At 40.9% G+C, this 26,194-nt stretch overlaps 1 protein-coding gene across 4 annotated transcripts; it reads right to left on the bottom strand.

Annotated features, from left to right (window-relative positions):
* Positions 1-4,807: 4,807 nt before the first annotated feature.
* Positions 4,808-25,336, bottom strand: LOC115784328 (choline transporter-like protein 2). 4 transcript variants are annotated; one of them, XM_030735516.1, is made up of 23 exons: positions 25,179-25,336; positions 17,268-17,316; positions 17,106-17,179; positions 16,926-17,010; positions 14,536-14,620; positions 14,168-14,281; positions 13,967-14,027; positions 13,594-13,714; positions 13,370-13,453; positions 13,166-13,278; positions 11,600-11,731; positions 11,388-11,487; positions 11,073-11,165; positions 9,711-9,795; positions 9,351-9,613; positions 9,166-9,260; positions 8,910-9,013; positions 8,755-8,828; positions 8,596-8,666; positions 8,191-8,279; positions 8,005-8,089; positions 7,344-7,534; positions 4,808-5,985 (listed from the first exon to the last, which is right to left on the bottom strand). In XM_030735516.1, the coding sequence occupies exons 1-22, from the start codon at positions 25,204-25,206 to the stop codon at positions 7,359-7,361; spliced, it is 2,181 nt and encodes a 726-aa protein (XP_030591376.1). In that variant the 5' UTR covers positions 25,207-25,336; the 3' UTR covers positions 4,808-5,985; positions 7,344-7,358. The 4 variants fall into 4 exon arrangements, with proteins under 4 accessions (XP_030591376.1, XP_030591375.1, XP_030591378.1 ...); XM_030735515.1 differs by lacking the exon at positions 25,179-25,336 and adding an exon at positions 20,039-20,308; XM_030735518.1 differs by lacking the exon at positions 7,344-7,534 and having other exon boundaries at positions 4,812-5,985.
* Positions 25,337-26,194: the final 858 nt, after the last annotated feature.

The following is a 26,194-nucleotide window of genomic DNA, read 5'->3' on the forward strand; positions in this document are numbered from 1 at the left end:
CAGGTTGTGTGGGACTATTTTCAGCAAAGACCACAGTTGATGACTAACTCGCTGTGCTACCAGGCTCCCATTTTTCTTTCTTAACCAGGCTGCTATTTATAGACTGTATAAAGGATGGCCGTAGTCTCTGTGGTGTTATTAATTTTGTATTCAGCATCATGTTAGTTTTTAGAAGCCAGAAGTTTCTAATTTTAGAAAGCATGGAGTGCTACAGTAGATATAAATAAGTCTACACACCTCTGCTGAAATCCCTGGTTTTTAGTATGTAAAATGAAAATAACTAGTACAAATCAGTTGAAAAATACACTGAAATATTTAATGGAGAAAATAAAACACAAATTAAAATAATGTGGTTTAAAGTCTTTCCTTACATGTAATTGTCTCTTACAGCTAAAGCCATGCTCTCCAAAGAGCTTACAAAGCGTTATGCCCAGCTAAATTTTGCAATAGCGTACATCACAAGTGTCTAAAAAGCAATAATTTCAAAAGATATGTTTGGCACAAAAACAGTGCTGCGCATTACCAAAAGAACAGCAGACCCGTGGTGAGGCACGGTGTCACAATCTATCAGTTTATCATCAGCTGGAACTGGATTTTGGTCACGGTGGGGGGAAATTGTTGAACAGTTTCAAATATTTGTGGCACAAAACCTTTAGGTGTCTACTAGAAAGCTGAAGAGCAACGTTCACCTTTCAGCGCAACAGCGACCCAAAGCTGAATCCAGAAATGAAATAATGGATTCACCGGAAGAAGATTTGTAATGGCCCGTCAGCTGTAAAAGAGGAGAGGAAGAAATCATCAGGAAGAACCGAGAAGTAGAGGAAGGAGACAACAGCAGCTGTGTGTGAGGACATTTATCTTAAACATGAAATTGTCTTCATGAAAAATAAAAAGCTCTGCTGGTTTATTTTCCTTTTAATATCAATCAGACACTTTAAGGTTGAAGTTGTGATGGTTACTTTTCATTCTGCAGTGAGGTGCCATGCTCTCCATAATGATTTAGAGTATTCTGCATGTATGGGTCTAATTACTGAGGAAGGAACAAAGTTGGATAGGTATCATCCCAGAATGCGCGCTGTTACTGAGCACCGTCGTATTCACAAGCTGTCCCCTACATCACCAGTCTGAGAAGTCTTTTCTTATTATGAACTATACACACGCGTGTAGGTTCAACATTAGACCGTGACTGGCTTTCAAACTGGTTGTGAGATCCCAAAACAGGTCCTGCATGAACAGAGTCATGACCTCTGATCGGTTCTGAGATAAATACATATTTTCTTGATTTTTAAATCGTATTCAACTTTATTGTTGACGTTCAGTATGCAAATGCCTCATTTTCATTTTACTTTCGCCCTCTAAGCTTTGAACCATGAGGAAATGAGCGTGCATGTGTGTTTATGTTCTGGCTCCAGCTTTTTCACAGAAAGCAAAAAAAAAAAAAAAGACGCTCAACCTTCGTGTGAAGGACGGCTCTTCTTTCCCCTGTTTGGCACTTCACTCCGGCGCGTCCTTCTTTTCCCTTTTCACGTGAAACCCAGAACAAAAACACGACACTGTCTTTGTTTAGTCTCCCTGGGGGGAACAGCTACTGCCAGATGTTTCGGGTTACCAGCATTCATGGGTGTTATCGCATACAAGTCATATTGAAATGTTTTGTGGTAACAAAAGACCTGAAACAATTCACAGGGACACTTTCCTGCTTCCACTTTGTCTCAGATCTTGGCTCAGATCACGTTTTCCATTTTGCAGCCAGAGCAGGCCCTGCAGCTACGTCACTGCTCTGACGCTGGTGACGCTCTCAGCTCTCGTCCTCGTCACTGTTCATGGTGTTGGCATCATATTCTGGGAGAACGGTGTCAGTAGCATGCAGAATTAGTTCACTTCATCTGAATTTCATCTGTGACGTTATATGCTGAAAATGGGCCGATGGACTATTAAAAAAAAAAGAATCCTGAAAAGTATTTGATATATGAAGCTGAAACTTTGGACCATAAAATCTTTAGGCGCAGCGGAGATGGTCGAGCAGAAAATGCTCTGAAAATCTGATGATTTGGGAATGACTGACCTTTTTAACTAAGTCTTATATTTAAAGAATAAGATTTTTGTCTTGAGTGCACAGCCAACACCTGAACAGATTTGAAGTACATAGTATACAGTTACCCCCATCAGCCATTACCATAAATAAAAGTGATGTGATGCAGTCAAGTTTACCCATTCCTGAAAAATAAAAAGCCCTCAGCAGGATCTACCCGCCTCCGTGCAGACTGATGGGATGATGTCATAGATGCCTCCTCCTGATCTGGGGGTCCAAACATTTCCAGTTCAATCTCATCACAAAACAGCCTCCCAGAACTCCACAGACCTGCATGTTTTCTTCCTTACTGAAGTACTTTTGGTAAGATTGGAGTGCAGTGAGATTTCCCAACATGAAGCTTTGCTTGTTCAATGCTTTTATTCTATTTTTTTTTTATTGTCTGCTCTGTTTCTTCCTGTCTTCATCAAGTCATCATTCAGGTGTCTGGGTCATCGTGAAGATCTCAAAAGTTCCCAGTGATTGAATTTGGCAACAATTTGGAAGTCTTACTAGGAAGTAGTACATTGTGGTGGTTCTTGAGAAAAATCAGAGGACAACCAACTGCGAGTGGGGTTTCTCCTGTAAAAATGTAATCTACTTGTCACAACGATATTTCCATCTGAACTAATCTGCAGTGCTAAATGGATGGATGGTGGTGCCACTTGACTATCAGTGAATTTCAGGCATGTCACTGTTTAGCATTCAGTCGTAACCACAGCATACTGTCTGCCAAGAATGTCCTTAGATATGTGAGGCTCTTGAGCGGCAGTCAGCTGAATATTTTCATGTCTGACGCCTGTCATGAGAACACCTGTCAGGAATTACAGTCTTGATTAAGACACTGATTGGGCCAAAGAGCAGCGTTTGCTTCTTGGCTCCAGGTACCTGATTGGTCTAAGGCATCACACAGCAATATATGGATAAAGAAAAGCTGGCTGGTGGGTCCCTCGTCTCATCATAAAGAAATAAATTGACAGGAAGTTAACAGAAGTCTCTGGATTTAGGAATTCAAAGACTTCAGAGGGTGACAAAAGGAGCAGAAGCCGTGAGGAATGCAGACAGACCGTTTTTTTTTTTTATCAAAGACAAAGATCATGTGTCATCCTGCTCATTACCTCATGACAGGAGCTGGAAGGGATACCTGATGTTTATCCACAATTTGGATTTAGTCTAAAGCTGCTTCCCTTATGGCCATGTTTAAATCATTACCTCTGTGTTTCAGTATTTTTAAAAAAAAGGCATTTTAGCCTTTTTCAGCCACCAAGAAGCTTTTTTTTACATTGTTCAGGCTCACACAGGTGAGTGCATATTAGTCAGTCTTAAGGACTCCACCACTCTAGTAAATGAGTCAGCCTCTCAGGCTGCTCAGGTGTTCTGTGGAATGGGGAAAAAAAAAAAAAAAAAAAGCAAACAAAAAAATCTCGTTGACCACTGAGGACCTTTGACCTGAAACTGCTAAGAAAGCAGCAGCTTGTGCGATCGCGGGTCTTAAACGTTGCTCGCTCAGTGAAATAAGTTCATATTTCCAGCATTGTGCTGCGAGCCTGAATCAGTGCGCTACATCTACGCAAACCACGAGGAGATCAAATCAGTCAGTCATAGGTGATGTTACACAAGTGAGGTGTTGGTCAGAAATAGAGCACAAAATGTACCACAAACCTGTGCATGTTGACTGAAAACAGAGATTTGAAGGCGGTGAAGGGTATTCCAGTTTTGTTCTGTGTATTTCTGAGTGGTGGCGTGTGTCATAGTTGTTTATGGTGTCATGGCCTGTCTTCATATCACAAATAAACCTTTTGCATTGCAAAATCCTCGTTGCCTGTATATAACATATACACACTCCTACTTTCAAGGCCAAATACGATGCAGTGCTGTGTGAATGCATACTGTCACGCTTCAGTTTAAGATGCCTCCCCCACCCCAGCATCACACCACTGTATCCCAGTGTTGTTTTTAGATATGTGCTCTCTCTGACCACATGTGTGACTGTCCTGGAATGACTCACCATCCATATGAAAATTCCAGCACGCAGCACTGCAGGGGAATGCAGGTTTGAAGGAAGGGCATGTTCAGTCTAATTATTTGTTCCTGATAAAATAAACTTATGTAGAACATAAAATGTGCTGTCATACCGAGGTCTGCCAGCACTGGGTTGCAGCTTGTTTTCATAATTAGATGCAAAAACAAACACAGGGAATAATGACTTCCAGATGCCAAACACACTCCAACAATTCCTGCTTTTTATTGTGAGTCTCTCCTGTTAGTCCCCAACTACCAATGGATGGCCTTAAACTGGATTTGTTCTTTTACTAAGAGGAAAGACTAAAGTGAGGAAAAAAACTTTCCCTCCACTTGGAAGATTATGTGGAGACTTTATTTAAAAGCAAAACAAAAACAGGTATTTTCTAATAAATGCTGAAACTTTTAAACAGACAACTGGAATTCATTCAGTATTTGTAGTTTTAAACATTTAGTGTCAGGGGAATTGTGCTCTGAACCGTAGAAGAACATTTTAAAAGTATTCCATTACATTTTTCCATCACTATCACAAATGAACAGCACATTGCTGAGCTGTTGATATGACCCTTAGAAAGTTGATTGTAATCAACCCAAGATGGATTTTCCCGCGATAAGTCAGATGACGCTTACGTAAAGCCAGCATCAGGACACCCTGCTGTAAGTTTCCTCTGCCAGGCTGCCTGACCTCAACTGAAGGAATCAGATTGGAATATGCACGCCCTCTCATGGTCGAAAGAAGAACAGCAGTTAGGATTTTATGGGGTTATATTTGACAGCCAGGTTTTCTGAGTTTAAAGCTAAAAGGAAAGCTGGGAAATTTATGTGTCAGTTTTGTGACCAACGGGTCACTGTCTGTTTCAGCTACCTTTTTTCAGCTGAACGCAGATATGAGCTCCGCTTCAGCTGAAACTGAAAGTGGACTGAGCTCGTCTCCAGTACCTGAAAGACTCGAGTCAAAGAATCAAGTCTAGCATGGATAAAACTATCAGAATGACGCCAGTGCTGAAAGTTTGGGAGCACCTTAAAGCCTTTGGTATAATCAACAACTGAAGAGCCAAGTGCATTTTTATAGAAAACTATGTTTTATTTGAGAAAAGTTCAGCTCCAAAGGAGAGAAAAAAAAACAAAAAAAACAAAAAGACCCCCCTCGCACAAGCCAGTTATAGTTTTTTGCTTCTGTTCATATTTCTGTATGGATGCTGATAAAGGAGCACCACAGCGTCAGATGCTTTAGGCACAGTGGTATAAAAGTACAAAAGGCCTGATGGGTACCTGACAGGCAGTGTAATGGCTTTGGTAACTACAAGGTTAAACATATGGTCAAATATGACAAGTTATACATATTTAATAAAAAAAAAAATACAAGAATAAAAGCATAAACATTACACAACTGTAGTAGATGACCTTTTATATGTACCCTACAAACAGTCAAACATTAAAAATAAAACCTTATATAGTTGTTAAGAATGCAACATACCACAAACGTTTGCACGTGCATCGACTTCAAAAAACAAACAAATCTCTAAGTTTTTAAAATCCACAAAACCTGCCCGACTTCATGATGGTTTGAACGAGAAACGATGTGGGAATGTGGACATTTTTAGGTCCATACTGTATTTAGCATTGAGTAAATACAGTGAACACAGCTGATTGTCACCTGCAGGCTGATGACAAGAGCTTCTGGTCTAACTTCAAACTCAACAAAATCCCAGCCGACTTCAGCCCACAGTCTCACCCCGGTAAAGCTTACGCTATTGGGGGGTGGTGGTGGTGGTGGTGGTGGTTCTACTGAGCTGGCTCTGCCTTGTTCTTCTTCTTCAGGACTTTGCGAAGGCTCTCTGGCATCAGGTAGGGCCTCTCCGGGCTGCCGTCATTCCTCTCCAAATCCTCCACTGGAAAGAGGTAAAAGGAGAAAAATTAAATTAAACCCATGTGAGGATTTCAAACACTTAACGCAAGTTTAAATAAGCATTTACAACATGTATTCACAGGTAGGAAATTTGAATGGAAACCTCTCAGTTCTGCAAAAAAAAAAAGAAAGCATGCAGCTTTAATCAGTAGTTCAGGCAATATTAAACACGTATTAATGTTTAAATTTGTTTATTAAACCAACTGCACTGCAAAAGCACACTTTAAAAAAAACTACTAAAAAGGCAAATCTACACTGATTTACAGTTTGTTTTTTTAAAAAGCAGCTAGCCTTAAAGACTCACCAGCATTCATTAAACAGAAATCTGTTATTGCTTAGAGTGAACACAAATTAAAGTGCTTTACTGAGTATACTTAAAAAGTAAAAAGTTTGTATCACCTGTAAACACTAAAATTGTGCAAAGAGACCGACGTTATTAAACACTGTAAATCAGGCACATGATTGGCTTCAAGTGTCTATTAACTAACAGCAGTGTGTTTAATAAAGGCAACACCACATTAGAAATACGAGTTTACCTCAGAGAGAGCCATTGATCTACCCAGATATTCACCTTTGATTACCATGAAACATCTACCAGCTCACATCACAATATTCACGCAACAAAGGCATACAACACTCCTGTCCACTGTAAACCAGCGTGTTTCGTGATTAGTAGGCTGTTCGCTAAGCCCCACCCCCTTACTTACAATAATGCCAGTTTTGGAGATTTATCAGAATTCTTATTTTAGGAACAGTCAGTGATTTCAGACCATAAACTGTAAATAAAAGATGGTTATAGCCATGGTTGTAGTGAGTGTGAGGTCCATTCACGCCCTTTCAGTAGCCACTGGTTAATCACAATACTAGATCCTGTTTTAGCATCTGTGTTAGAGTCATTTGGACCACAGTTATTAGTTTGATCATCATTCTGTATTCATCAAGATATCAAAGTAGCCACATGTATTTACTGATGTCATAAATATAGTAAGTAATGTTTTTAATCTTGAAAAACCTTAATGCTGTTTTGAAAGACCAACAGTGCCAAACTAAACTAAGCCTGGACTAGTCGAGGGTGGGGTGTTGGGAATGGTCAACATCCTTTTACGTTAGAAGGGGATGTTGGTTAAAAAAGGAAATCACTGTGAACTCAGAGGGTTGTATCTACATCCAGTGGCCTGAAGCTAAACACTGAATCTCTGCCACTTTAAGGCATGCTGTTCTGTAGCTGCACTCCTATCTGAGATAAGTTAATAAGGAAGCAAATGACAGAGGTCCAGCTCATAATTTAAAGTGGATTTTGTTGTGCCTGTAATTAAGTAAAATCTGAGAGTCTTTGCCCACAACATTTGCCCCTCTCTAAGATGTGTCCTCCTCCTGCGCCTCCTGTTTCAGCTGGACGTCTTCATCGTGCTGTTGCTGAGCAGAGGGCTCAGACGGTTCCTCCGCCTTGTTCTTCCACAGAATCTCACGAAGAGCCGGCGACATGTAATAAGGCCTTGCAGCTGAGCCGTCATTGCGCTCCAGGTCTTCGCCTTATTGCGTGTGTGATTATTGTGTGTTAATGGTTAGATGGAAAAATGTATATATAAACCAGGGAGTTACAGGGCAGGTAGGAAGGGAAAGGGAAATGAGAGGGGGGTAGATTATGAAAAGTGAGAAATGGGAAAGGAGACACAAAAAGAGAAAGAAAGTCAAATGGCAAGCAAGCAAAAGCACCCACAGTATCACTTCATCACCAAGCAGCAAAATCTTTTTTAGGTTAACAAAGAGCAGACTGTTATTTTGAAATGTGGCACACTGTATTCATGCAGTTTAGAATTAGTGACAGCCCGACACCAGAAGCAAAGTGAGAAAAGTTGTGATTTAGCTCATTCCTGGCTTTATAATTTCCATTAAGCCCTTCATTCAAAGCTTCTTTCTTTTACGTAGCACCTGTTTGGATGTTTGTGTCAGTAATACAGTAAAAGGATCAGTCACGGCTGACTGAGGATGTGTCACTTACAGAAACACAGGAACAGAGTGTCCACACACATGGCGTACACACTGAAGAACCCATGGGCGATGAGGTATGAGCCAACCACCACAGTCTGATGAAGAGGACAACCACACATACATCATCCTCATATTAAGGGTTCAGAAAAGCAATTCTGTCCTGCTGTAGTTGGATGATCATGTTTCCCTGACTTACCAGGATGGGTACCCAGTAGTAGTTCAGGTTTGGAGCTGTATTTTGAAAGGCCTTCACTCTCCCAGAGAAGAAGAAGAAAGAAAAGACACCTGTGGACACAAAAGCCAAAGAATATATAATTCCCACATGCACTACAAACTGTTATTCCAAAATGCCCCTGATTAACTGAGCATGAGCTAATACTTTGCTATAAATAACGTTGTACATTAAATCTGTGTAAGTGAGCCAGTCCTATTTAAACCTCACAATGAGTGAGTCTGCTGGATTTAATATGCTACGCAGACAGGTCTGGACTGGGAGCTGAACTGCTCATCATCACAGATACTACACACAATCTCTACAGTCAGTGCTAATCTTAAATATGGTCAGCATGAATGAAAAAAAAATAAAAATAACCAGACTTACCCACAAGCCCAACTATGAGAAGTTTACCCAAAAATAAGAGGAAGTCTGTCACTTTATCCAGTACAGCAACCCTGGAGTGTTGAAGACAACCATTTACCATTAATATAATTAAACATTTAACAGCATGCTCTCTAATGAGGCGACGCTCATTACACTCACCTGATCACATTCCTCATGAGGAGGAAGAAGGCATCTCTGGCAGAGGTGCAAAAGTTTTTGCCATAAATCGCCACCTAGAGGCCAAAGATTTTAAATACTATGCCTTTAATCATGCCAGCTCAGTGTGATATAAGCAAAATAAATAAAACACGCACCATAATATAGGCGTTTCTGTTTAGGAACTTGACAAATTTTTCCAGGCACCAGAAACAGCACTTCAGGCAGCACAGCAGGAACTTCGCAAACTTGTTTTGGGCTCCTGTGAATAAAAGCAGTCAATCTTTAACCCACACCGGTAGCAAATTTTAGACATTAAAAATTCACTTTTTTACTGATTGTCTTCTTACAAACAGTGGATTTCAGCCTTGAGCAGACACACACATAATACTGAACACCACAAAAGTAGCAGACCTTTCAGCTTGTGGTCCAGATACTCCAGCAAAACCCTGATGATCTGAATGATGGCGAGGATAAGGGAGCCAAACGCCAGAGTCCCTGTGTGATACCTAAAGCAAGTAAAGAGGACCTACTCAGCCAAAACAGCACTGTGTCAGGAGAGAGATTTACAAAAATTCACCCTGAACACGCATACACACCTGAGAGATCTCCCAAGAGAAGAAAACACTGGGAAGGCGGGAATTTCACCCGGCTTGTTGAAGGCCCAGTAGTAAGAGGCAAAGGCCCCGGCTAGGGTCATCTGTCCCAGACCCGTGACAAAGTTGGCACACCAGAAGAAGAGGAAGACGTTGTAGAACTGCAGGCCAATCAGGTATTTATGGTAAACCGTCTCCCCACCGTAGAAGGCGAAAAGGCACTTTGAGTCAGGGCACTGTGCTTTCATGGTAGTCATCGTGTAGTTCTGAACAAAGATAGTTCAGTTAGTGACACTTCATATGCATTTCACAAATCAAGAATGCTGAAAATTTTACATACAAATAAAAAGGAGAAAAACTTACGGCTGGGTCACATGTTTGTCTGGAGTATTCACAGTTTGTCTCATTGAAAATTTTGTAGACAGGCTCATTGGACGTAGACAAGAAACTGATCAGTTCTGTTAAGGCTTCCAATCATTAACTGACAACAGATCCCACCTTCATTCAACAAAGTGTCCAAAATAGTGCTGGAGACACGAGCTACACAGACAAACCTCCAGCAGAACCAATGATGACATTAATGACATGCTGCATGTCAAGTGCGGAGGGAAATGACGTGAGTGGAGAAGAAATGCTCAGTGCATCACAGGAAGTCTTGGAGCAGTCTGAGCCTATAGCAGCATTGCTAAGGGATAGTTTGGGCTCATCTGTTCCAGCTCCAACTATAAGCTTTACCAAAAAGAAAAGTTTTGAGTAATCTTAAAAGCAGAGGATGTCTGTGTACCCAACCCAACTGGGAGCTGGTTCCACAGCATGCTCTCTGCCTCCCATTCTACTTTTAGAAACTCCAGGAATCACAAGTAAGCTGGCAATAGAAACAGCTTACTTACACATATATAATGTTGCTTGACACCTATTGATTAATGTGGTTCTGCTGTGAGCCAAAAAAAAAAAAGCACATCATGCCACATGCAGTCAAACACATCTGGAAAGCCAAAGGAGCCAAGGGTTCTTTTTCTATACAATAGACATCTTTTTGGAAGCAGGAGTGGCCCCCTGCTGGCCATCTGAAATAATGCAGACTGAAGTCACTTGTGCACTGACTTGATTTTCTGAGCTAAAACTGATTTAACAAACTTCCAGAGAATCTCTTTGGGGTGAAGACTTCCCCAGACACTGTTCATCAAATTACACAAATCTATAACAGCAGGTGTGACAATGAAACAAAGAAATTAAATATGTAATTATGAGTATAATGATTATTAAAAAAATGAATTTCTTCTGTTCGGTTTGGGATTTTTGGTTCATGAAGGCAGTGAAATTTGATCATTTAGTTGCAGAGTATGCATGATCAAACTGAACCTTAGCTTTTAATGTGAATCCAGTCATCCATGCATATATTCTGTATAAAGTGTCAACTGTTTTAATTCATAAGCACATGAGTTTAAATTCATGTACACAAAAACAACAGAAGTTCTTCAAAGTTACTCTGACAGAACAATCATGCTGTGATTTAATCGTAAAGAAAAAAAAAAAGAACAAATTAAGAATAAAAATAATCTCTCAATTGGTTTCTTTAATCATCTCTCCAGCAGCTGCTCTCACAGGCGGTTAAAAACCAGGCTCAGGGGCAAAGGATTCAGTTTCTCTCCTTGTGTTCCAGTATTTTGAATAGAATCAACCATAAATAACACCACCACCACCGACTGTAACTTGAAAGGATACACAGCAGTGACTGCCCAGTAGGCGATGACGATGGCCAGGAGGAGGAATGTGAACAGTGGATAGAAAAGGGAACACATCATATGTCCAATTGCTCTATAAAACAGGACAGCAGCATCACTGGTAAAGCCTAAAAACAAACATCTGCCTTCACAGTAATGTGTCAAGTTCTTTATCTGTGCCTCCACCATTAGTCCAGCACTTTAATCCATTACTATAAGCGACTCTAACAATTTGACATTAACTTTTATCGATCTGCTTTCCCACTCCTCCCATTCTCTCTTCTACAAGTCCTACAGATCTAAAGTAAAGTCTGACCTGCTGGCTTCTTTAATGAGAGCAATGGCAATAAGGATCCTTTTCCTGAGGAAGATGAGCAGCAAAATGATGATGACCTCCACAATGGCTAGGATGATAACTAAAATGGAGAAAAGAGGCAGAGAAAGAAAGAACGATCACAAGAGTGTTTTTTTTTTACATCAACATATGTTGAGTGTGGTTCTGTGGAGATTTTGGGGATGTATACTGACTGAAGGCCAGCCAGGTCTGCCTGATTTGCAGGTAGACTGAGAAGTCCGTCTGGAAGCCCAGTTCCTGGATTGTCACGTTAGCGCCGGCCTGTCCTTTCAGAGCAACATACTCCATGGAGCAGTGGAAAATTCCTAACCAGCAACACACAGAAAAATAAAGACATTTTTGTAAAAATCAGCAGCATTAGTGTGTTAGAGCAGTGAAAACTGAGCCAGTGGCAGGTTGTCTGAGATCAGTTATGAGCCACATTTTGTGCAGAAACAAAGCTACCGTTAGCAACTAGACGAGCGTCTGTGATTTTTCACTGTAACAGATGTGTTTTCTCTTAATGGGCTTGGCCAACGTGTGTAATGTAGAGAAGATGGAGTGCAGTGTTAAATATTTAATAACTCCTTCATATCAACAAGGAAAGCCTTGGAGAAGGTGCAGGCACTTTCAGATTAGTGTCTGAGAAATCACTCAGCTGGATGAATGTACAGTGCAACAATGCTAGTTATTGAGAGTCAACCACGATGCCTTTTAATTCAGCTGTGATTTTTTTTTTTAAATATAGTTTAATACCCTTTTTCATATTTAAGACGTAGGCTTGTTTTCCTGAACTCGTCTTTCTGTAAAAGTTGCTGCACGTGACTGAGTTAAACAAATCCTTTAGAGCTGATCTGTTTTGAGTTGACAGTGTTACGTTGTGTGTTTAAGAGGTAAAAAACAGATACTTGCACTGTTTTTTATTTGCATGTAAAATCAGTCTGTCAGTAGTGTACAGTAATTCATTCAGCTTGGGGAGGTGGCAAAGATCGAAGGCTGCATGGATGGTAGGAGGAGGTTAAAAAAAAGAAAAAGGTTAAAGCTACTTATTAAAAAAAGAAAGAAGTCAATGACTTAATTTTTGGGGTGTTCAAACTGAATTCTGTAATCTGTTGCGATGATGAATACGATTGTTTTACCACACTAACACAGCTGTGCTTTTTAGTACACAGTTTGCAAGCACATGCAAAAGTCAGGGCTGCCAACTTTCATGCTGCCCCCCCCCCCCCATGAGACGGGCTCTTTGAAAGGTGTGTCTCATTCTGGCAACTTTATTATTTTAATCTCCTCACAGAGAGACAAGATCAGGTGGGATGTGACAGGAACGGATGCTGTGATTTTTATCACAATCAGGTCAACAGATTTTCTAATTAAACTAAAATGTGTATTTTTACGTCACAGCTGTCCTGGTGGGTCAGTTCACTCAAGTTCTGCCTGAATGCTACAGCCCACGGAAGCATCCTTGCATGCAGATTCCTTCAGTTTCCATTTCTCTACACTGCCTACAGTTTGTTCTTTTCCCCTAACTGCCAACAAGGAAATTCCACTCACAATCCATTCCCATTCAAAGGTGCCAAGCCTGCATGAATACTTTTTGCCATGGCGGGTCCCATTATGATCACTGTGCATGTTCATAGTTACGCTCACGGTTAATGTACCGACTGGCTGCTCTGGAACTGAATCGTGGGTAGGCCCGGAGTGCTAAATATTATAAAGCATTATGAAAAAGGATGACATATCTAATGCACTTTGGCCCTTACCATATCCTATCACCACTATCACCAAGGCAATCATAACCCAGACCATGATGCCTGCCAGGAAGCGCAGGAGGATAAGGAAGAGCAGGCTGAGGACCGTGGCAATAACCAGCCCCCTGCAAAGAGGAAGTACAGGAGTTTGAGGAAAATCTCTGAACCATAACTGGAATTGGCAAGAAAGGACGAAACACGAGTGCGAGTACTTACAAGAGGATCCAGTACCAGGAGTGCGTGAAATCCTCAAAGATTTTCATCACCGCCTGACGAGCCTCCATTACCACAGTGGCATTCCTGTGGAGAGATCCCTGCATGTTTATCCGCTTGTGGAATTTTTCATCACATACTATTTGTGTTACCCAATATGGCAGGCTGGGACAGGCCTTTTTCTGTTACATCACTATGTCTCAGTAATGCCACCGATGTATACTCACGTTACTCCATCCAGAAGATCCTTGGCATCTCTCATTCCGGTTCCATCATCAAATTTTGAGTTGTTCCCCACAGTTACCACCCCTCCTTTCATTCCCAAAGCTGGGAAGCACCTACGGGTGACTAAAAGGAAAAAATGAGAAACACGCACTTGTCAAAAATATAAAAACAAGTGAAATTTGTTTCCCCCTACATGTGTTTAAATATGTTATGAGTGGCAGCCAATCAGAACTAATTTGACTTGAAAGAAGAGGGTGGAGGGGGGGTCACACCAAGGCCCAATATAAGCTAAATATGCTAAATTAGAACTATGACTCATGCAATGATACTCTACTAGAGTCCAAAATTACAATTGTGATTAGAGATTCAACTCACAGGGCTTGCTGGGAACCAGCATGGCAGGACAGAGACCTTGCTTTAGGATTTCTGGAACACCCTAAAACACAATATATCCAAAACAGATGTGAAAGTCTGTAGAAAACATTCAGATATATAAATAAGTGTTACAGTGCAGAATGACACTGGGAAGAAAAAAAAAAAAAAAAAAAAAAAAAAAAGGTTTCAAGTCCAACTCACCATTGAATTAGTCACACCGTCACTGCAGAATTTTTTGTAGTAGTTAAAGTCGTTTGTATTAGTGTACGCTTTGATTAAGGTCATGAACCTTTCAGGGCAGGTCTCCACACACATCTGAAGATGGACATTTACAGAGGGACAGCGTCAGGCTGCATTCATGTCGCAAAATGCAGTCCAGCAAGAAGAATATGCGCCAATGGAGGCAAATAATTCAGCAGTGATGAAAACAGACAAAAGCAACACGTGCGTCCCAACTCTAGTCCTAATTTTAAGCCTTTACGACACAGAACATGTTATAAATGCTGTTTTTTTTTTCCCTAAGCATTTAGAATAAACTGAATATGCTGGGAGGAGAGTGGAGCTTGCACCTGTGTGGTCGGACACTGGAACTCCAGCAGCACCATGGGGCTGGCACACTTCATGATGTTGAAGTAGAACAAAAGGCGCTTGTTCCTGTTGAGGACAGGAAAACAAAACAAAAAACACAAACAGAAAATGGTAAGCAGAGGAAAACGACTAGAAAAAGCAAGATCTGAGGATTTGAACATCCAGCAAAGTATGTGAAGTAGAAAACACTTCACACAGCTCTTCAGTAGGCCCGTGCGTCCCAGCACACAGTCTGACTGGAAATGGCATCATGCACAATTTCTGATTATGACTGAAGTGTCTGCTTATTTTATTTTATTTTTTTTGTCATGACTGACCTTTGTTGTTTCTAGCAGAGCATGTTTACAATAATGGGAGAGGACCAAGATGAAGTGCACACAAACACAGGCTGATGCTGCTTAAAGTGAAAGGGCAGCAGGACGATTATTATGCACGGTGATAGTTCAGACGTCCATGCAAATTATGAGACTGGAATATTATTTACATGTAGACATATGAATGCCAAAGAAACACTTTATATTAAATAACAAGAATCTGTCTGTGTACATGGAAATTAGTTTGTATGTAGTATAACCAAAAAAAAAAAAAACAAAAAAAGATACATTTGAAACAAAGTTGCTAACTGCTCCATAAAATCTTTCATCTCTCAGTTTTTGCCAATGAACTGAATGTATTCACATATTTAGCTATTGTACCTTTGACAGGCTGAAGTATTGAGTACTTTCCAGTGTAGTCACGTAGTAGTCGACGACAAGATGAAGAAGAAGCTCCAGTACTGTGCAAAAGTTTGGAGCCACCCCTCGTCTCTTTGTAATTTGCTCCCAGTGCACCCGTCCATTTACAGAGGAATGTTTTTTGTTTCTTAAGCTACTTAATGCTGACCTTTCAAGCACAGAAAGCCACCAAACTCAAAGGATGAGTCAGTCTACACATAACAGACAACCTGGCAAAGAACCAGTTTTAAATTGTTTCTTTAGGCACTTTGTTACAAGCAGCCTGTCACAAAAACACATTTATTTTAGTTGACTTTACAAAGACATTTAAAAAATTAAAAAATACCAAAGAAACATACCACAGTTTGACAGGCATAAATAAATAAATAAATGTGCTTTTTGCACTACCAAACTGATTCCCAAAGAGCTATTAGCTGAAAACTTGGAAGCGTGGTGTGCAGTATGTCCTTAAATTTTGAAGAAATTGGACAAATGGAGACAAAAGACAAAAGAGACAGGCCTAAAAACAAAAAACAAACAAAGCTATCTACAGCAGATGAATGTCAGAAGCTAAATGTCACGTCCCCAAGAAACAGGGAAAAAAAAATATGGCAAAAATATGGCAACGGGTTTGGGATGGGTTCAAATCATCATTAGTGTGTATGGAGGAGGTCAGGAGACAACAGTGAGTGTCTGCAGCCATCTGCAAACACAGTGGAGGCTCTGTCATGGTTTAGGGCTGCGTTTCAGTCAGTGCTGTTGGAGATCATCTCAAAACTGATGGAATTATGAACCCAGAAAAGTTCAATCAAAGTTTGATCCACCATGCAGTACCATGTGGAAAGCATCTGATTGGCAACAGTTTCATTTTTCAGCATGACAGTGATCCCAAACACACTGCCAATCCCTGGATAGAAAAACACACAGTAGAATACTATCAAACATGGATTGGCCTCTCCAGAGCCCAGACCTCAATATTATTGAAGCAGTGTGAGATCATCTTTGACAGAACAGAACAAAAGGCAGAAACATCCAAAGAAGAGCTTTGAATGTCCTTCAAGAAGCCTGGAGAATTGTTCCTGAAGACTACTTAAAGAAATGACAAGCAAGCTGCCTCACAGAGTTCAGACTGTGCTGGAGAATAAAGGAGGTCACACCAAATATTGACTTTCAAGCTTGCTAAAATTGCACACTCTGTTTTTGCCTGATATGCTGTGTTTCCATGTATGTTTAAATATGTTTCAATACATTGTTCCACTTGTTTCCCCATTTCCCTAGCAATTTTTTTTATTTTAATGACTCAAGACTTTTGCACAGTAGTTTAATATTAGCAGGGCTGTTGGTGGGTGCAGAAGTGGAGACTTTTTCATTTTTAGAAAACAAATGATTATGTTGATTTGAATAAATAGATTAATGGTGAAGTATCAGTCATATGAGTATAAATAAAGCAGCTGGAAACAGACAGCACAGCCATAAAGTAAAGATGCCTGAAATTAAGCTGTTTGGTGAATTAAGCTATAGGCAGCAACAGTTATAAAAAACTGCTGGTTTTTTTATATTATTTAATTTTGCACCAACACTAAAAATGCCCTATAGATCACACTCAAATGAAGAAAATAGCACAGCAGTGACAGTCTATAATTTGGAAAGCAACTTACTCTAGTGGAGTGCCAGCCTGCCCACAGAACTGGCCTCGACTGTCTGTGGGGTAGATAACCTTTCTTGGGTCACCCTGTGACCAGGCTGGGTGAGAAAAAAGAATAAGAAATAAAGGTTATAAAACTTGCCTTTAGTTTGTATGTTTACAGGTAAACCAAACTGCAGTGCTGTCTCCTTACCCAGTATTCCCACTGCAATATAACCCAGTACGGCAATAAGGAACAGGATGCAGCACACGATGTCTGTGCAGCCCCTACAATGGAGAAAGTTCAAACGATTAATGGAGCCCTCTGCAGTCGTCCGCACAGCGTAACAGTCGGGGTTAGTCACCTCTGTCTCACCTTTTCTGAACTGGACCCTTAAAGTTTGGGTCATACTTCCTGGGCTCACCTGCATGAAAAGAGAGAACTCAGTGAGCTTGTAGCAAGAAAACAGGTTTAGAATCGCTGCACATTAAATTTATGCAAAAAAACAGAGCTGGATTAAGGGTAAGGACCAGCGTACCCCGGTCTTCCTCCTATTCTTCTAACACATGACTTTCCCTTAAGGCCGGACACGCCCGGAAACTCGACAAATTCCTCCCGAGTGACTAACCAGGAGCAAACTCGTGTTAAACAAGGAGCCGACACATCGCGCAAAAACCCACCAGAATCTTTTTGACATAGCTTCATGTCAAAACAAAACATCTATCATGCTCAACAGTAAACACTCTTTAACTCCAGTGTTTGAATCACTTCTGATTGTGTTTACGGTTATGATTTCATCACAGCCTCTTAATTCATGCATCAGAAGGAGCAAAGGGTTTTTTTGGGGGTTTTTTGGTCTAAATGTCATCAGTTTACAACACACTGTTCCTCATAACAAGGACAGCCTTTTCTTTTCTTTCAGCTGAACTTGCACGCTCGGACAGCCACTTAAGCTTGCTGCTGGTTATCTGAGGATAGATGCAGAGTGTCTGTTATGGAAGCACTTGTAGCTCCAGTCTGAATTCATCAGTTTTACAGCACTTAACAAATTTATCAGACCACCCAACATAGGGTTTATGCTACAGATGCCTTAAATTAACAGCACTGCAATTCCCAGAATCATTCTTTGTTTCTTTGATGGCTAATCCACCAGTATGTTTTTAAATGCTAAAATATAATTATTGCTGTTAAGTTTCAGATTTGCAATAAAGCACCTCATTATTGTTTTTATTAAGATGCCAAATGACAGTCATTTACTTGCATTCTTGAACAGAAAAATTAGTTTAGGGGTTGAATGCTACGCTTGATTCAATTCCAGTGTGCCGACTCAAATTTGGGTATTAAAAATATGAATTCAGTTTGACAGATTTTACATCTGTTTTCCTAATTTTATGATAGGTGATCAAAAAAACTAACAAACAAAAAAAACAAACTGTTAAGCCTTGTACAAATGAAATATTACAGCAATGCCTTATTAAAGTCATTGCTTATAATAGTCAAAAGACAGATTAGCAGCAAAAACAACCACAACACAAAATCAACAGTTCAGTGTTCGATGTATCAGCACAGCTTCCTTGTTAGAGCACTGAATCTCTAAAAATCAAACTAAAGTGGACCCGTTATCCTCATGTCTAGTTTTGGGAACACTAAGGAGTAGCTACTCAGCAACAAAACATACAATAAAATCTTAAAATCAATCCTAAAAATGCACAGGAAGCCAGTGAAGGGAGGCCAGAGCAGGGGAGTTATGTTCCGTTTTGTGAGTTCTGGTGAGAGCTTCCTAAGCTATTTAAGAGTAGAATGGGAGGCAGAGCCTTCAGCTTTTCATGAGCCTGGTTCTGCCGGAGGTTTCTTCCTGTTGACCACTGTCACCAAGTGCGTACTCATAGGGGGTTGTCTGATTGAGCGATCACCCCCTGACAGTAGTTTTAAGGCACCGCCACGTTAGCTTCACATTTCAGACCCAGAAGCTTCTTCCATCTTTTATACCGTCTATGATCTTGGTGTAGTAGCTCAGTGCCTCTCACTTTAAGGCCACCCTCCCTTTAAGCCAACTTTCTCCCAGCTGACTTCCACACAAACAAAAGGTGGGTGGACTTCTGTGCTTACAACCACGGATATCCTCTGTCTATGACTATGATATCCTCTCTATTATAAAGAGCCAAGAATAAAAAACAAAACAAAGAAGAAAAAAAAAAAAAAAAAGGCTTCAACACTCTTGCCCCCCACTGCTGCATTACTGACTGAGCTGTGGATCCACCTCTTTGCTTTGCTTTTACTAAAGAGTTGAGAAAAAAATAAATAAGTAATTAAAAATCAACATTTCAGGGCTTCATTATTAAGTAGAAGTTGATGTCTGCGGTGAGTAATTGCCCTGCTTTATAAATACAAGTCTGTCATGGGAGGAAAGTGCTGTAAGAGTCCCAAAATCCTGAACCTCTGGCTCACAGGAAGCACCTGTCCTCATCATTTAAAACTTTTAATATGACCATCCTAACAGTCACATCGCTGCCCCACAATCCTACCACAGCATGCATTTGGACACATGTTTAGTGTATGGATCGTTGAAGTCTAGAAAACACGTCATAACATCTGTGATAATTATGCATGTGGTCAGTGGGGTAATGTTGCAACAAGCATTTACCACTTTCAAGCGAGTCACAGCTTCCTGTTAGAGAGAGCACGGGAGTTGTATTATAGTTGGCTTTGGCGTCTGACTTCTAACTTTTCAGCAGGTTCAGAGGAAACTTTGACTGCCCTGTTCGTCAGTATAAACACACCAATTTAGTCACAGAAAGATCTGCTTCTTTGGTGAAGCAGATCTACATTCAACCCTGTAACATTAGTGCAGGAGGGAAAAAAAAAAAAAAAAAAAAAACACTGATAAAAGATTTGCCTGACCTCGCACACCTGTGCAATCAGCAGAACTGCCAGCAGCAGTTTACACACAAGCACACACACATACACACCTACTCTCAATCCCACACCTGATACCGTCGCTCCAGTTTCAGGTGTAACCACTTGCACGCTTTATGAAACAGGCACACAGCAGATCTAAAGATTAACCAGTGATCGTCAGCGTGCCTTAGATTAACAAAAACAAGAGCGGCCAGTGAAGGTAAAAGTAAAAATGAAGGAGTCTGTACCGTTCTTTCCATAATATTCTCCATCCTCAGGCATGGTGAAATTTCTCTCTTTGACAGATTGTTGAAATGTGCAGATAACACTAGTTTTCTTCTTTTCACAGCTCCTTGATCAGGTTCGCTTCTTCCGCTTTCCTCTCTGCTGGTACAAAAGACCGAGCGAGAGAAGCAGGTACTGTGGAGGAAGGAACCAGTTCAACCTGTCCCTGAAATAGCTGCACAACCAGCAAAGCTCCACCTAACCTACCTCAAACCTCTCTCCCCCCCACTTCTCTGTTTATCCCAAAAGAACTGCCTCTTTCCAATCTGTGCTCCCCCCCCCCTACAGCACCTCCCAGCACTTCCAAAGGACGTCTGCCTGCCCGCTTTTCCACTCTTGTTTCTGTGTGAACTTACTGGCAACTTGAACTCATCTACAGAGAGGCTGGACGTTAAAGAGGCGTGGGTGTGTGAAAGGCAAGGAGGAGACTAAAGTTCATTTGTGTATATGATCAGAAACATGTGTTTGCAGTAAACAAGGACTAACTCTGCCTCTGGTGGTGGCTTGTGTAGATGCTCCCTTTGATTGAATACAGGTGTGTGGGTCATTTATGGCTGGAAAATTATCACCTGTGGTGATGCGACAGCTCACAAGCAAAAAAAATAAACACATCAGTATGTGGAGAAGCTAAAAAAAAAAAAATCTATTCATCCATTTCCTTCCAATACCATGGAGCTACCGCATTGGGACAGAGTGAAAGACAATAAATGTTACAAGCTACTGATTTTTTTTTTCTCCCCCCCCCACTTTCACTCTCGGCGCCTTTGGTTTCCTCTTCTGTTCGTCTGATGGCCAAAAGCAATCAGAGCATGTTAAATGAACTCATCGTTTTAACAAAGAGTCCACAGACAGACTAAATGCCACGAATGCTTTTCACAGACACTCACAGAAACAAACCAACAACAACAACAAAAAAAAAGAGCTGGAATAAAAGTTTCCATCCATTTTTTTTTGTTTTTTTTTTTGGGCTAATGTTACCGCACAAGGGAATTACCACAGCAAGCCTTTGGCTTCCTGTACTTCTCTAAACAGCAAAAACATGTTCTTTTGAGTGCCGTGACGAAACACAAGCAAATCTTTTCTGTGGAATCTGATTTGACATAGCTGGTGCTGTGCAGCTGCTTCCACCGCCATGTGTGAGTCATTGGAAACGGCCTCCCCTGGTAAACGGCGAGTACTGCGTGTGGGACAGTGCAGCGAGTGAAATGAAGCCAGTTTTAACCTCATAAATGGTCTCCAAGAGCTCTGAGTTAATTATGAAAAGCCATGTTGGTTTTTAATGAGCCTTCACAAAGATACAAATTTACAGTCTGCATTATTATTATTGTAACTGAAATTAAAGCTGACGTCTTCCATTGTTTTTGCTCAGTGTTTCTTCTTCAGGTTCAGCCTTTACTCCCCTTACATTCCTGAGCTTCCCTGCTTTATTTTCTTGATACCTCACCGCACATCCTTTACAGTTACAGAAAAGCTTCTCTGAGTCTGTCCTAAAGACATTCTGACCCTTTATAGCAGGAAACACATGTGGAACTATATTTTCTGTCAGCTGACTGATATACTGGCTATTTGTTTAGGAATTTTCCTGAAATAAGATTTTATTAGATTTTTTTATTACATGAAAACACGTACATGAGCACTCAGAGCACTTTATACAGCATGTCTCATTCACACACACATTTATACAAGCACCTTCTAGCTAACATTCACACACACACACACACACACACACACACACACACACAGACACACACACACACACACACACACACACACACACACACACACACACACAGATTCTGATGAATGCATCAGGAGCAACTCAGGGTTCAGTATCTTGTGCAAGGATACTTTGACATGCAGACTGGAGCATCCAGGGATCAGTCTTCCAATTAGTAGAGGGCCTGCTCTACCTCCTGAGCCCCCCCACCACCACCACCCCCCCCCCCCACCCTCTACAGCAGCTTGGGCTGTTTACTGAAAGCCAGTTTAAGAAGGTGGTATTAGATTCAGGGCCACCAGAGAATTTCTAAATAGGAAAAGTCCATTTTGATACCTTCTGCTTTCATAGGAGGCGCTCATGAGATGAATTGAGTACTATGGAACTGTAGCCAAAAATGTAACACAAATGTTCATGTGTTACATTTTTTTCCTCTTTTATCTTTAGATAAACGACAGAATTATTTTAGATTTTTTTGTTGTTGTTTTGTAAACATGGCTCTGTGGTGTAGCGGTTCACACAGTTGCTATCCAAGCAAAAAGGTTGCTGGTTCAGTTCCAGCTGGAGACTCAAATCTCCTTTGGGTTTGTGTCAGGAAGGGAATCCGGCGTAAAGCTTTGTCAAATCAAACAAGTGGAGCTACCTGCTGTGACGGGGGCCATCTTTATAATGAACATCCGCCACTGCACCGGTATATGACAGCATAATTTTCTGACCAATCAGCTCACACTGACAGACTGGTAGACTTTTATAGAGAAAGTCAGTTTTATTGTAAGAACAGCAGAAGTATCAGAAATGCTATTAATTAATTTAAACTGGGATATATAATTGATAAGTTTATTGCAAGAACACAAACAAAAATTGAGCTGTTTTTCTTTAGAAGCAGGTGTAAATAAATATTTTATTTGTTTTGCTCCATTTCCTGCTTTTCAGCGGAGCCACTTTCAGTAAAATGGGATTCAAAGAAGAAGAAAAAGCTACCTCTGGGGCCTCACACAAACATTTGTAATTAGTGAGTAATGCATCTGTTCAGAGAATGGTGCCTTATGTTGATAATAAACCCAAACTAATTTGAATTAACCGTATGTATCAGTGTTAGGAAGGTTAAGTCTGCTATGACAGCTACAGCAGGAGAGCAGGAATTGAAGAGAAATGCTTGAATGGTCCAATTCTGCAGAATGATATCAGAGTATGGCATGAAGTATAAATAGATTAAATGTTCACAATTGCTCGTCTTGCTGCCACTGGCCCGCTGGCTGCAGTTTGAAAATCCTGGAGCTAAAGGTCACGGCCCTCCCTGCCTGTGCCCCGCATGTCTATCAGCACAGAAAGCCGGCATGGAGCATTTCAGCGCAACTTCAGATCTATTTCCAGTGTTACAGAGGAAGCAACACAATGACCACACACAAAAATACACCAAGCTGTTATATTCTTTGGGGCATGTTGGCAAAAATTTTGATGCCTTCTAAAGTAAGTCATCTCATGAGACCTACATCAACTCCTTAGCTCTGCTGTCAGACGCAGTGAAGCCACTCCTGCAACACATATGGTACAAAGTGAAACCCAAACACTTTTACAGACTGACTCTTATCTAGAAAGTCATAACAACCACCAGCAGACAACAGGAAGCAATCAGAAAGCCTCCCTGTGTTTAATCTTTTGTTTACACAGGCACAAATTGTCACAATGTCCTGTGACAGAAGTGAGGGTGAGAGCTACAAACGCAGACACTAACAGCTGGCACAACTGCAAACTTGTAATATTGGTCTGCAAGAGTATGATCAGACAAGGCTGCAATAACAGACATGGTTTTTGGGGTCTTTTTTGTAAGTACAAAGTGGAATAAAAACAAAGGCAATAGAGGGAAAGTAAAATCTGTACAGAGTTTGAACAAACTCTAACGTGACATGGAGGAGAGGTCAGGGAGTGAGGAGATCAGATTTCAAACTGCACTCCTAAATACGGCTTATAATTACGCCTAACTTGTACCAAGGCAAGGCTCCACACATCCTGTCATTGAGGTTTCTTCATAACATCACAGCCTGAAATTACACCAGCACATAAATCTGGTGGAGATCCCATAGCATGTTCTTACATTTTCTCTCCATGAAACATTCAGGTTATTGTTCTTTTCTCCTCTTTTTTTTTTTTTAGCTTGTGTCAAGTATCAAGTCACTGAAAAATAATAAAGATTTCTAGAGACTGTTATCTCAAGCCAGAGTCATTTCTTAAGCTTCTCCCATGCCTCTAAATACAACACTTTTGCAACTGACTACACTTGGCAAACTCAGACAGGGACACACACGCGCACACACACACACACACACACAGTATGCACTGCATTTTGTGGAGGGTAAATTGAATCAATTAGCCATCATGTGGCAAGCACAGTGGGAAAGGGTGTGTGCAGGGAAAAAGAGGAACTGCAAACAGCAGAAGCATCTGGCCTTGCCTTTCATGACCATGCTCACGAGAACCATATAAACTGCAAGCTGCATTTTTAAAAACTATTAGTTTGTACAAAAGACATTTTTAATGATCCAAAAAAAAGAGACTGTTAAAACTGATAGCAACATAACCTTTTTTTTCCCATTTTCTTTGTTTAAATCAGTCTTTTCATTTCAGAGGAAAAACCACTTCCTCTATACTGATTTCACTGAGCATCACAAACTATACCACAAGCATTATGCGCTAGAATGCAAATACATTTTCAGCAGGTATCTGGGGTAAGTGGAGGCATAATTACACCCACATTACCTAGTTACAAACCACAACAGGCAACTGAAAATATGCTGTTTTGGAAAATAGACACGCTGACACTGGATTCAGTTCAAAAGTGGAGTGTGAAACTGAGCACAGCCTTCCCAAAGCAGACTGGAGGCACTCTGTTGATTAACGGAGACCCTCTTCACTTGTTGGAGGAATTTTCTAATAAGCTATGCTCTATACATAGCTGGGTTAGCTGAGCTCCTGTTGCCTGCCATACCAGTCTGAGGAATGTGGCAGCAACTGGAGAAGCACAAGACAAACTGGGGTATTGTATACCCTGACAATATACCAGCATACCTCAGGTGTCCTGTGCTGTCAAAGTGCTGTAGCTGCGTGTGAAGAAGTGAAGCAAAGCCAGCTCACATTACGTTACTCTGTGAATACTCACGGGTTCACCACTTCGCCAGAGAAAGCGCTAACTCCCACCATTAAAAGTCACGAATGAAGAAAAGTGCTACTGTAAAATAACGCCACTGAGACCACTGTGAGAGCTATTTTCGCCATTCCTAAGACGAAGCGATATCGCCTTGTACCACAACAAAACTGGGTTTTACGTTAACTATAAGCACCGCGGACAAATGAAGTGAGCGTGTCCGCTTTAGGCTTTAAATGTTTACCGTATTTCGATTTTTCTTCCAGTTCCATGATTAGGGAATGGTTCTCCTGGACCAAAGATGCTCATACCACTACAGCGGTCCCTGTGCTGCGCTTCCCTCAACTTGTTCACTTTGTGTAAGTCCGCTCCAAAATCTTGACCGTCGTGCCAACATTTAAAGGGAGATTCTTTAGAGGAGAGCGCCGACCAATCAAAACCCGGTATACCATGGTGGACAGGACATCAGACCAATCAGATGCCGAAGGCGGGAGTTTGTGTTCCTGGAGACTGAGTTAATTTCTGGTACCGTTAGTGATACAGGACTTGTTCTGTCATGACAGCGCAGCAAATGCGGTTCATCTCAATATTTAACGAGGGTTAGATGATTTGTTTGGACATTGTTACTAATTCACAGCAAAACTTCATATTCATCGGACCACAATGCAGCAAAACAATGACATAGCATAACTTTCATTGGCCCGATGAAATCCAAGACATTAATTATAAAAGCAGTTTATTCATTCATAATTCAACTTACAGGCCTAGCATAACATTACCTATTCCGACTCTGCACTCTGTGTGAGTCACGACAGCTGCCGCAGCTGCAGAGAATTATGAAGATCCTTCACACGAATAAAATCGGGACGTAAAATGCTGCTTATCTTTACTTCAGAAAATTACTCAAGTTTTTTGAGCCAAATAGAATTTAGGAGGTGAAACTGAACGCACTGGAGAAGTGGAATACCCCTGCGTGATATCATGATACACAGTGGCTTTATCAAAAGTCAGAGATGACAAGAGTGGTCTGAGTTTGAGTTTGGTTTTCTTTCTTTTTTGATATGGCTTTTCAGAATGAAACAGATCACTTGACGGTGATCCACTATCTACAGTTTGCTCGCGGAGTATTCAGCCTATGAAAAAACGCTGTTGGGTTGCTTGTTTAAGACATTAGAGACTCAAAGTGTCCAACTGTCTTCACACACACAACTACTAAACCACTACTGTTTATGAGAGTGTATTGTTGGCTGGCCAAATGTA

The sequence above is a fragment of the Archocentrus centrarchus genome, chromosome 8, assembly GCF_007364275.1.
Source record: "Archocentrus centrarchus isolate MPI-CPG fArcCen1 chromosome 8, fArcCen1, whole genome shotgun sequence".
Taxonomy (NCBI): Eukaryota; Metazoa; Chordata; class Actinopteri; order Cichliformes; family Cichlidae; genus Archocentrus; species Archocentrus centrarchus.

Coding starts and splice junctions, on each gene's coding strand:
- LOC115784328 (XM_030735515.1), bottom strand. CDS start 20,072: ATGCCTGAGGATGGAGAATATTATGGAAAGAACG. Junction 14,028..14,167: donor ACGGTGTGACTAATTCAATG/GTGAGTTGGACT, acceptor ATTGTGTTTTAG/GGTGTTCCAGAAATCCTAAA. Junction 11,488..11,599: donor GCAGACCTGGCTGGCCTTCA/GTCAGTATACAT, acceptor TCTCCATTTTAG/TTATCATCCTAGCCATTGTG.